This window comes from Haliotis rufescens, unplaced genomic scaffold, assembly GCF_023055435.1.
Source record: "Haliotis rufescens isolate VD_foot unplaced genomic scaffold, xgHalRufe1.0.p SCAF_1, whole genome shotgun sequence".
NCBI classification, from domain to species: domain Eukaryota; kingdom Metazoa; phylum Mollusca; class Gastropoda; order Lepetellida; family Haliotidae; genus Haliotis; species Haliotis rufescens.
The window spans coordinates 42161715-42174684 of NW_025963779.1; the positions used below are offsets into that span (position 1 = coordinate 42161715).

Sequence of the window (12970 nt, forward strand, 5' to 3'; positions counted from 1 at the left end):
CAGCAATGTGAAATATGTCATGTGATATGAGCGACTGAGTCTAATAACCTGACCCTGGTATACAGCAATGTGATATATGTCATGTGATATGAGCGACTGGGTCTAATAACCTGACCCTGGTATACAGCTATGTGAAATATGTCATGTGATATGAACGACTGAGTCTAATAACCTGATCCTGGTATACAGCTATGTGAAATATGTCATGTGATATGAGCGACTGGGTCTAATAACCTGGCCCTTGTATACAGCAATGTGAAATATGCCATGTGATATGAGCAACTGGGTCTAATAACCTGACCCTGGTATACAGCTATGTGAAATATGTCATGTGATATGAGCGACTGGGTCTAATAACCTGACCCTTGTATACAGCTATGTGAAAAATGTCATGTGATATGAGCGACTGAGTGTGATAACCTGACCCTGGTATACAGCTATGTGTCATATGTCATGTGATATGAGCGACTGGGTCTAATAACCTGACCCTTGTATACAGCTATTTGTCATATGTCATCTGATATGAGCGACTGGGTCTAATATCTTAACCCTTGTATAAAGCTATGTGTCATATGTCATGTGATATGAGCGACTGAGTCTAATAACATGACCCTGGTATACAGCTATGTGTCATATGCCATGTGATATGAGCGACTGGGTCTAATAACCTGACCCTGGTATACAGCAATGTGAAAAATGTCATGTGATATGAGCGACTGAGTCTAATAACCTGACCCTGGTATACAGCAATGTGATATATGTCATGTGATATGAGCGACTGGGTCTAATAACCTGACCCTGGTATACAGCAATGTGAAATATGTCATGTGATATGAGCGACTGAGTGTGATAACCTGACCCTGGTATACAGCTATGTGTCATATGTCATGTGATATGAGCGACTGGGTCTAATAACCTGACCCTGGTATACAGCAATGTGAAATATGTCATGTGATATGAGCGACTGAGTCTAATAACCTGACCCGTGTATACAGCTATGTGAAATATGTCATGTGATATGAGCGACTGTGTCTAATATCTTGACCCTTGTATACAGCTATGTGAAATATGTCATGTGATATGAGCAACTGTGTCTAATAACCTGACCCAGGGGCGGTATTCATAAAAAAAACCAAGATTTTTCTTAAGTCTAAACTTAAGTTTTAGAAATCTGACTTAGCTAAGTCTGAGACTTAAGTTGATATTCATAAAGATGCTAAGTCCGAAACTTAGCTAAGTCTTCAAAGAAAAACTAAGTCAGTTTCGTAGTACGAACCCGCGTGATCACTAGGGGGAATCCCAGCTATTTTTAAACTTCCAGTGGAACTCTTTAAAAATTAAAAGGTGTGAACGTCTTTTTCGGTGGGATTTCCCGGTTGCTATTTACAGCAGACGACACGCACACAGCGAAACTTTGACCACATTGGCAACGTCATGTCAGAGACAGATATGAAGAAGAGAAAGCCTAACTGGATGCAAGAGGAGGTTTTACTGTTGACGGAACTGGTGAAAGCAAATGTACATGTGTTGGAAGGAAAGTTTGGTCTGGGCGTGACATCGGCGAGGCGTCAAGAGGCATGGCAGGTACAGTGACACTTGTCGTTGTCTGTCAGGCAGTCGTTGTACACAAATGTAGTATTTACAACAGGATTGAGTTTTATAAAGTTATATTTTAGCAGTGTACATCTACTAATTTAACTTATCCGAGATATATTAGTACGCCAATCAAGCGACTATAAATGCATGATTAAGGGACTTGCAATTTATTGTGGGGTGGGGGTGGAGAGGGAGCCTGGTGGAGGAAATAATATTTTTTTTAAATCGATTAAATCGAACATTATTTAAATATTAGTATACCAAATCCCACACACCCTTATAATAAATCACCTGTCCCTGTAGCCAACTTGCTGATTTTCAGTAACAATATTTTCACTAGTATTTACCACTGCATATAGATTTAATGCAACATTATACCACTGAGCATGAAATCATCACTATTGGTGATTGATCCTGTTATCAGTGGAATTTAAGTCACCTCTGCTATAGCCATAACATATTCTATTACTATCATAAACAGGGACATTTCCAATTTGAGTTTTTTTTCTGACAGTGCCCTTGCAGCAGACTTTGGGCTAAATATGAAATCTTGAAGTGATATCCAAAGTATTTACATCTTAATTGACGGGCTGAATAAATTAACTTGAGAAAAATATTTTTTTATATATATTCGGGATCAGACTTCTTTTTTAATATAATCTCAGCACCCTCACAAAATGTTCGGCCCCCTTAATATTTTAATATTTCCACAATTGTAAGACACTTACTACTTTCCCTTAACTCTACAGGTTATTACAGCTACCCTCAATTCCTCTGGTTCCGAGAACAAAGGAAGAGGTGGAAAAAAATGGAAGAACCTGAAAAGCCAGGCAAAACACAAGTACTCCAAATTTGGGAAACTGACAAAAAGAACTGGCAAGTACTTTTCTTCCCTTCATACATACTGTAGACAAGTCAGGGTTATTGCATGACAACTATTCTATCAATGGTTGTCTTGTTGAATAGTATGTTTGGGAGATGGGTTCCTGTTACCTCAGCTAGGCTAGCATCTATCTAAAAAGCTATAACTGAAACTACTAATATTTTGTATTTGCATTTTCCCTGGATCCTTATATGAATAACTTGCTGTTCTATAATCATATGAAATTTTGTATAAATGTTACACCATGAATAACTTATAAAACCACTTGCTGTGGATCTAATTATTATTTGAAAACTTAGTATAAATGTATATTTGTTTTATAATATCAACCCCTCAATTGTGCACAAATTGAGTCAATTGCTATTTCAACAATTGTGATATGATTATAAATGTAAATGTTCTCATTTATAATAACACAAAACAACAGGCTTGTTGAAATTGAAAAGAACATTTATGTGAAAATTACAATTAAAACTTTAATATTTTCTGTTGCAGGGAGATTTATGACGCCGCCATGTCAGATCCACATCCTCAACCAACATGTATTCCAAGGAGCCAGATGTCACAGGGTCCCTCACTTCACCAACCGTGGAAACTCTGTTGAAGCAAAAATTAAAGCTTGAAATTGAATGCCCCACTTTGAAAAAGGAATACCTTAAATTGAAAATCATGAAACTGAATTAACTAAAAGTATCATACATGTTGTTTGGGCATTAAAGAATTATTTATATATTTGAATATTAAATGTCACAATACATACTAAGCCCAATGTTATGACAAACAGATTCTGGTAGAAAGACTATTGTGGAACATTTTTGAGAAATAGTACATTGCATTTAGAATATTGCATATTTAAGAGGGTGGGGGATAATTAAGATGATTGAAAACAAAAGATACTTTGCAAAGAATGTACTGCTGATATAAATTGGATTTATTATGAGGAAATGTTGAAAATTAAAATTCTGTCCATCAAGCCTGCCAAGTCCATCATGCCCATCAGTGGGTGGAACTGGGATGTTTCTGTCTTTGCATATGTTGTGTAGGACAGCACATGCTATTATCACCTAAAATATGAAATCATTAATGATAAATTAACATCATTACACTTAACATTTAGGCTTTTACCTGGCCTCAAATGAACATACAAATATTACTGTAAATAACGAATAAGTTCCTACAACCCCATCATTTCCTGATCATCTCCACATGCACCTTAACAAGTCTATACTTCAAATATTTATGAATTTTCCCTTATCTGCTCCTTGTCATTACCAATCTACAACTGCCCTGTTATTTCCTTAAAGACAAAACTGTATATATATATAATTCACTTGATTTAGATACAAAAGTTAAACTGAACAAGTTCATGTCCATGTACAAACTTTAATAGATGATGAGCCACTGCATTGTTCTTTTCATATTCTCAATGGCATTTGTTAACATAAATTCAAACAACCATGTTTGAAATAATTATGTAGCTCAATAAAATCTTGTCGCTTTTTTCAATCATTGCTTTCCTCTCTAGGAATTGTTATTTTATATATTTATTGTCATTTAGCTTTGTTACATTTTTGTTCTGTTAAACTTATTTGTGTGGCAAATAAATAGTGTACACAAATTAACATTTGTTGATCACAATTTTTACCTTACAAGCCTTCTCAGGTTTTAACCTGATTTCCCCATGGAGAACAGGAAATCTGCGTTTGAGTTGACCGATGGCCCTTTCTACTATGCTCCTGTTCTTTTGTGTGACCTGAAAATAACATAACATATCAGAGTGTTAGCTGTAACATTAATCTTCAACAGGGTTTAAGAAATATATATTTATCTTTTTATTGATAAATGTCACTTGTTGAAGAAATAATTTTGATCATGTGAAAACAATAATTTACACTTGAGATTATTTAGGAAATTCATACTGGTAATATTAAAAAAAATTATTCCTGATTACCACAAATATTCAGCATGTTTACCAAAACAGCACATGATTACTTGTACATTTAGAACAACTAACATAGACATAATAATAGATGTTGAAATAAAAACATTTGGTTATGGTGTGAATAATATTCCGTATTTTATTAAGAATGTTTTTGTAATTGCTTTGATTATCCAGACCAAATATTGCGTTTGTGGTCTATGAAAGAAAGATGGGCAAATATGTAATCGAGGTAAATACAAGGGACATCACTCTAAGTTGTTGATTACGATCGGCAACATAACACAAAACTTTACATACCTGTTGTAGTTTGTTTGTGATCCCGGCAATGGTCTTAGGAAAGGGGTAAGTAGCCACTTCTTGCAGGGATAACCACTGTCGTCGCTGTCAAAAGCGATCTGCGTATTTATACTGTGATAATGATGTCGGTTTACGTATTCATTTTCGTTTACTGTTGGTGCCTGGATTTGTACGTGGGTTCCATCGATCACCCCGACAATTCCGGGAAAGTTCGCAATGTGATAAAAGTTGGTTTGGTGACTCCTAATGTCCCCGAGTTGCAGGGGGAAGCGGACAAACTGTTTCACAATCCTGTCAGATGACAAACTGGTGATGCACTGATTTACAACTCTGGAAATGGTGGGCTGGGTGACACCTTGATCATCTGCATTACACAACTGAAACTTTCCCGTTGCAAAGTACCTTAATGTGATCAGCGTCTTTCGTATCTCGTCAAGTGCGTGGTTTCGGTTGGTTGCAGGCTCCACGTCAGCTGCTATTAAATAAGCTACATACCTAATACCATTTCCATCTAATTGGTATCGCCGTATCAACTCCTCATCATTGTATTCAACAAGACTTTGTCTTCTTTGATGAAACGAACGACGACATAGCGGTATGGCAGCCATTTTGTTTACTGACTTAAGTCAAACACCTTGTAGTTAAGCCTACCCCTACCAGTCTTAAGATTTAAGTCAGAAATTGGTAAAACTTAAGCCTAAGTTGCTTCATGAATATGACTTAAGTAAAATCTTAAAACTTAAGTCAGAAAAGGTGAAAAACTTAGTTTTTTTCAAGACTTAAGTTTTTTTTCAGACTTAAGTTCTTTTATGAATACGGCCCCTGGTAGCATACCACACAGCAAAATATGGAAAAACTTGAAAGATGTATTTGCCTAATGATACAGGTAGCTGTCATCAGTTATAACAAAATGTTAGCGCACATGATCCAAACATACAGTGAAAAGGGTATGTCAAGGTGTAGAAAACTACTTGGATGCACTGACAACAATTGATGTACGGTACATAACACATTAATCATGAACTTACACAAGATAATTAGCTGTCTAACTGACTGTCTGTCTGATTGTAATACCCTGTACAGTGTGTGTAGAAGTGTTTGAATGTACATGTTCTACGGTTATATCAATGAAACTTGGCATATGTTACACAGAGAAAGATCCATATGTTATAGTTTATTTTAATTTAAGTAACATAGGAATTAGGGAATTGAAGTATATGTTTCAATGGAAATGCGTATATAATAATCAGTTTTGTAGGAGTACGTGTAATGCACTTCATATTGTTATCATCATTAACTGTGTGGCAACACTAATCAGGGCGTCCCTCCATACATGTACATGGTATGTGTTTTTTACCCAAGCACCTGTACATGTACATACTTCATCTGTGATATAGCCAGTGTCAAAGTGGTATTCATCAAACCACTACATAAGTATATGCAAGTACATAAATGTATACAAGGTCATGTACAAACATCAACTGTGATATACCCAGTGTCAAAGTGGTATTCATCAAACCACTACATAAGTATATGCTAGTACATAAATGTATACAAGGTCATGTACATACATCAACTGTGATATACCCAGTGTCAAAGTGGTATTCATCAAACCACTACATAAGTATATGCTAGTACATAAATGTATACAAGGTCATGTACATACATCAACTGTGATATAGCCAGTGTCAAAGTGGTATTCATCAAACCACTACATAAGTATATGCTAGTACATAAATGTATACAAGGTCATGTACAAACATCAACTGTGATGTAGCCAGTGTCAAAGTGGTGTTCATCAAACCACTACATAAGTATATGCAAGTACATAAATGTATACAAGGTCATGTACAAACATCAACTGTGATATACCCAGTGTCAAAGTGGTATTCATCAAACCACTACATAAGTATATGCTAGTACATAAATGTATACAAGGTCATGTACATACATCAACTGTGATGTAGCCAGTGTCAAAGTGGTATTCATCAAACCACTACATAAGTATATGCTAGTACATAAATGTATACAAGGTCATGTACATACATCAGCTGTGATATACCCAGTGTCAAAGTGGTATTCATCAAACCACTACATAAGTATATGCTAGTACATAAATGTATACAAGGTCATGTACATACATCAACTGTGATGTAGCCAGTGTCAAAGTGGTATTCATCAAACCACTACATAAGTATATGCAAGTACATAAATGTATACATGTACATAGATCAACTGTGATATAGCCATTGTTAAAGTGGTATTCATCAAACCACTACATAAGTATATGCAAGTACATAAATGTATACAAGGTCATGTACAAACATCAACTGTGATATACCCAGTGTCAAAGTGGTATTCATCAAACCACTACATAAGTATATGCTAGTACATAAATGTATACAAGGTCATGTACATACATCAACTGTGATGTAGCCAGTGTCAAAGTGGTATTCATCAAACCACTACATAAGTATATGCTAGTACATAAATGTATACAAGGTCATGTACATACATCAGCTGTGATATACCCAGTGTCAAAGTGGTATTCATCAAACCACTACATAAGTATATGCTAGTACATAAATGTATACAAGGTCATGTACATACATCAACTGTGATGTAGCCAGTGTCAAAGTGGTATTCATCAAACCACTACATAAGTATATGCAAGTACATAAATGTATACATGTACATAGATCAACTGTGATATAGCCATTGTTAAAGTGGTATTCATCAAACCACTACATAAGTATATGCAAGTACATAAATGTATACAAGGTCATGTACATACATCAGCTGTGATATACCCAGTGTCAAAGTGGTATTCATCAAACCACTACATAAGTATATGCTAGTACATAAATGTATACAAGGTCATGTACATACATCAACTGTGATGTAGCCAGTGTCAAAGTGGTATTCATCAAACCACTACATAAGTATATGCAAGTACATAAATGTATACATGTACATAGATCAACTGTGATATAGCCATTGTTAAAGTGGTATTCATCAAACCACTACATAAGTATATGCAAGTACATAAATGTATACAAGGTCATGTACATACATCAGCTGTGATATACCCAGTGTCAAAGTGGTATTCATCAAACCACTACATAAGTATATGCTAGTACATAAATGTATACAAGGTCATGTACAAACATCAACTGTGATATAGCCAGTGTCAAAGTGGTATTCATCAAACCACTACATAAGTATATGCTAGTACATAAATGTATACAAGGTCATGTACATACATCAACTGTGATGTAGCCAGTGTCAAAGTGGTATTCATCAAACCACTACATCAGTATATGCAAGTACATAAATGTATACAAGGTCATGTACATACATCAACTGTGATGTAGCCAGTGTCAAAGTGGTATTCATCAAACCACTACATCAGTATATGCATGTACATAAATGTATAAATGTAGATTTGTACAAGACAAGAGACACGATGCAAGATGATCAAATCAAATCAAATATTCTTGTTTGGAACTAACTGCTTTGGATTTTATGGACGTTACGCAGTTTAAATAAAGTTGTGAAGATAGCAATTCATATCACCCCATGCCATATCATTGAATTCCTGGTCTACATTTGCTTATAAGCTTTGACAGTTCACACGCAAGGTTAATCTCATTAATCACATGACCCATGTTTGGCCAGGGGGCTCAGGGTGACAGGGACTGAGTTGGTAACTTACAGTCTATCATAGCTGATTGGTCAAAATATCTGCACCACATACAAAAACTGAAGCAGGCCAATCTCAGCTTTTCATCAATGTGTCATAGAGACTGATTTACGACAACCATTGTACGAATGAACATATAATTCCAAAGGCTAAATACCCTGGAGCCATGACATCTGTATGCCTAATTGACGTTATTTATAAGATGCTAATCCCAATTGTTAATCCCCATTTTACTGTACATCGACTGTCTGCCATCATGAAAGAGATGTGCAAGTATGTCACTGATGAATTACTGTTGTTTATATTTATGACTTACTAAATGTCAGGTGACCTATATAAGCCTTGGTCCAGAGATACCCTTTTTGACCAAAGACTAAAGGGCCTGGCGGGCCTAGCACCTAGTGTGTTGTATGTATTTACATTGTATGTAAAATTGTATATGCCGCAAGCCATCGTCTCAAAGTTGTCACTTCCTACCGAGAACCATGCGCCACCCTTTGCATTTTTCAAGTATGCAAATAACATTTATCACGCCACACCAGCACCAGTTAATTTAATCGTTGATTAATGTTATTTGCATACTCGTATATGCAAAGGGTCGGCGCATGGTTTTCGATAGCATGTGACAACTTTGAGACGATACAAAATATTTGTAGCGATTTATAAAGGTTCCTAGCATGAAACACAAACCATCTTCAATAACATAATTCAGGCAAGTTCAAGAAAATTTACAAATTTTGTTTTCGCTATGGTCTTTACCTTGGTATGATTGAAAATATCAGGATATTTTCATATATTAATGTGTAGTTTTCTATCAGGAATAAATGTGTAAAAAGTCTTCTTCAAGTGGCCCATGTCTTATGAAGCACTGACTGTTTGAAATCACCAACCCAGCGCTAAAAATAATCCAGCAGGGGGAAGAAGTGTGAAAACAATTCAGCAGGCTAGAGGTTAATAATGTCACATGTCAATAAACTTGGTGAAGTAGAAAAATCAACAGTGGTGGCAACAGCCAAATTCTGCCAAAACCTAGGAGCAGTTTTTACATATGGATATTTAGTGACAAAATGTGTTAGCAGAGACCATATAATAGATTATATGGTCTCTGGTGTTAGCAATCATCCTCAGTTATCAAGTGCTTTCTATCTTCATTCTATTAGGACAAATACCTTAGACCCATTCACCACAAAAGCTTCATTTTGGAAGTGATGTCACCATCTCAGTCCCTCTTATGTTGTGTATGAATGTAATTTTAATTTGTAAGTTGAATCAGTTTAAAAAACAGGGCTATTATGGACAATGGGTCCAGATATGAAAGTGACTACTATTTGTATTTTGTGTAATTTTTACAGATTTTGTCATAAGAGGTCAACTTAAATTTACCTTCATCTTCCATACCCATCATCTTTATAGTCCACGCCTGAAACAGAAGAGTAAAGAGAGAGACCAAATTTTGTAAATTTTGTAAATTTTACAATAAATTTTACAATAAATTGTATATTAAATACTTATCCTGTCTCACTCAATGCATTCCTCCTTCTTTCGATCCCATGCGTGGAAACGTCCTTGATCAAAGTTTCCAGCTTCTAAGGTTTATTTGCCCAGTCACCCATGCATCACCATGACGACCACCCAAATATCTAGGTCAAGCACCTGGATCTCGTGCAGCACGTTGTCCTCGATCTGGACCATTGACTGTCTCATCATTCTCTTTCTTGGAACTGACAGGCTTGAGCAACTGTGATGCAGGGTCGGATGCAGGGTCGGATGGGCAGGCATCGATCAAGTGAGATGGGATAAGTATTATAAATATACAATTTATTGTAAAATTTACAAATGTTAAAACTTATCTTATCTCACTCTCTACATTTATCCCATGGTTGCAGATTACCCTGGTCTGTATTCGTCTGTAGCCATGAGATGTATATGAGGAAGCTGGTGATGACATGCTTTAATCCTGGGACTGTCACACATCCGTGTCTGGTTTGATCGTGGTGTGTAGCATGTCGACCCTTTGAAGTCAATTCTGAATGTCGACCATTGGAGGGTCGATCGTGGTTCGATGTCGTTTTCTCTGTAGAATGTCGACCCTTTGAAGTTGACTCTGAATGTTGACCCATATCTCGGTGAATGTCCTTGGGTCGAGACCGCTCTCTACTCTTTCTCTGACTGGTAGGTGATGTCGAAGCCTGGTTTCTGTTGGAGTCAAGAGTAGTCGCAGCATATAATTCCGGAATGGCTTGGTCCATCAGAGTAGAGGTATGGCTAGTCAATGGAGAATCGCGCTGTAATCTCTGAAGTCGATACATGACTTCCTGTACATCGGGTCTGAGAACATATCTCAGTAGACTAGTCAAAATTTTCTGCCAGCACGAAACGTTTGTCCGACGTATTTGGTGACTGAGTTTGTTGTAATCGGTGGATTGCTGTTAGACTGTGAAGTACCAGCGGGAACTTCATCGTGCAGAAAACTGTCGGAAACGGTATCTTCTTTCACTCACAGGGAAGTAATCCTGGCTGATGGTGGTTGGTTTACCACAGATTTCACAGTTGGATGAGTGCACACTTAGGTTTCTTAGACGCAGAGTGTCCATGTTCGGTATCCGTGGATTTAGATCGGAGATCAATCCCTCTCTTCTGGCATCTTTTAAAATAGTCTGTAAATACCTCTTGTGACAAATGACAGCATTCCAAACACTGTAAACCCAGTTGACAGATTCCACGACAATCGAAACATAATTTATGGGGATCCACTGACGTAAATATACTGAACTGCAAAAGAAAAGTCACCATGGATAGATATATGAGAAACCATATTTGTCCAAACACTGTAAACATACTTTGAGACATATCAAAAAGATGAAACTTGGCAAAACTGATCATCAAGTTTGAAATTAAAGTGTCAAATGTTCTTAAAGTAGTCTCTTAGTCTCTGAGAAAATGGCATCACAAGGCAGTATCTGCCATTTGCATTGATGACTGCTGTGCAACGTCGATACATGGAATGGATGAGGCGGTTGATGAAGGCCAAAGGCACTTGAGCCCACACACTGAGGAACGCCTGCCGCAGTTCAGCTGCAGTTGTCGGCCTTGGTCGGACGTCATTCAGCCGTCTTTGAATCTCGTCCCACAGGTGCTCAATGGGATTTAAATCGGAACTGAGGGCAGGCCACTGCATGGTTCTGATGCCATTCTGTTGGAGGAAGTCTCTTGTTGCTCTCACAGTGTGGGCACTGGCGTTATCATGCTGAAACTTATGATTGTGGCAACGTGCCAAATGAGGTATGGCGTGTGGTCTCAAGATTTGATCAATGTACCGAGCTGCTGTGACACCATTGCCCCTCCCGGGACCTATGATCTTGAAGACCACAGGGCCGATCTTCTGTGCAAGACCAATTCCACCCCACAACATGATGCTCGGACCACCCCAAGAGTCTCTCTCAACAACACAAATATCCGAATAACGTTCCCCAAGGCGTCGCCAGACTCACTGCCATCAGGTGTTGAGATACAGTAGCCCCTCTCGTCTGAGAAGAGGACTCTTCTGCACTGCTGGTGGCACCAATGCTGGTGCTGTGTTGCCCACTGAAGACGATCCCGGCCATGACGTGGTGTCAGAATGGGTCCTTGGTGTGGCCTGTGACAGTGGAGGTGTCTGCTTGTCAATCGTCGATGCACAGTGTCCGCACTAACGTGTCGCTGGTGTGTCCCCTTGGTCTGTCGAACAGTTTCTGCAGCAGTAACAAAGCGATCTTGAAGATGCTGTCGCACAATCTGACGATCCTGACGTCGGGTGGTGACCCTTGGTCTTCCACTACGTGGTCGGTCATCTGTGGTGTTGGTGGTCTGGTATGGTTGCTGGAGCCTGTATATGGTCCTTACGTGGAATTGAAATGTATTGGCTACTTGCCGGCGGGTTGTCCAGCTTGCAATCATCCAAGGGCTTGGTGTCGCTGATTTTTTGTCAGTCTTGGCATGTGGTAGCAATTCAATAACGAATGAATGTTGTCCGATCTGGGTGGATTTTTATAGGGCAAGAAATGGGGTAATGCATGTGAATTTCAATTTGCACGGAACTCACGTACATCGGGTTACCATGGCCTTTGCCGTGATGCGTGTGGGTGATGGGTTTTATTGTCATCAGCTTAGGTTTTTTTATCATCAAATTTCATTTTTCCGAACAAGGCAATATTAAATTTTAGAAACTTTGACAAAAATTACCCAGACATTTAAATAACAAGTTTTTATGCAATGTTACTTGGGGTGACGTTTCTTTTGCGGTTCAGTATAGATGGCGGCACTTCACGCAGGCTGGACGTTTGGCTTTGTCCTTACCCATATTTATATGTTTTTTGTGCCACTTCATTGAAGCCTCATTCTGGGAACCCGAATAATAAAAATAAACAAAAGGGAGTGGCTCTCAATTATTTATTCATGCTGTACACGATACTATTGCGTGACTGCAGTGAGTGTACTCGCAATTTACCTGTGTTAAAAGGCTGTCCTTAAATGTTGAGCCAGGACTAGCAGACCGAAATGGGGAAGCCCT

The 12970-nt window shown here is 37.9% G+C and overlaps 1 protein-coding gene across 2 annotated transcripts in view; it reads right to left on the reverse strand.

Annotated features, from left to right (window-relative positions):
• Positions 1-12970, reverse strand: part of LOC124118013 (dentin matrix acidic phosphoprotein 1-like) — a 397126-nt gene that overhangs the window by 286136 nt on the left and 98020 nt on the right. For both annotated transcript variants that reach the window (XM_048396585.1, XM_046480046.2), the window contains exon 3: positions 9805-9841. In XM_048396585.1, the coding sequence (XP_048252542.1) occupies positions 9805-9841 (37 nt within the window). The remainder of the gene's footprint in view (positions 1-9804; positions 9842-12970) is intronic.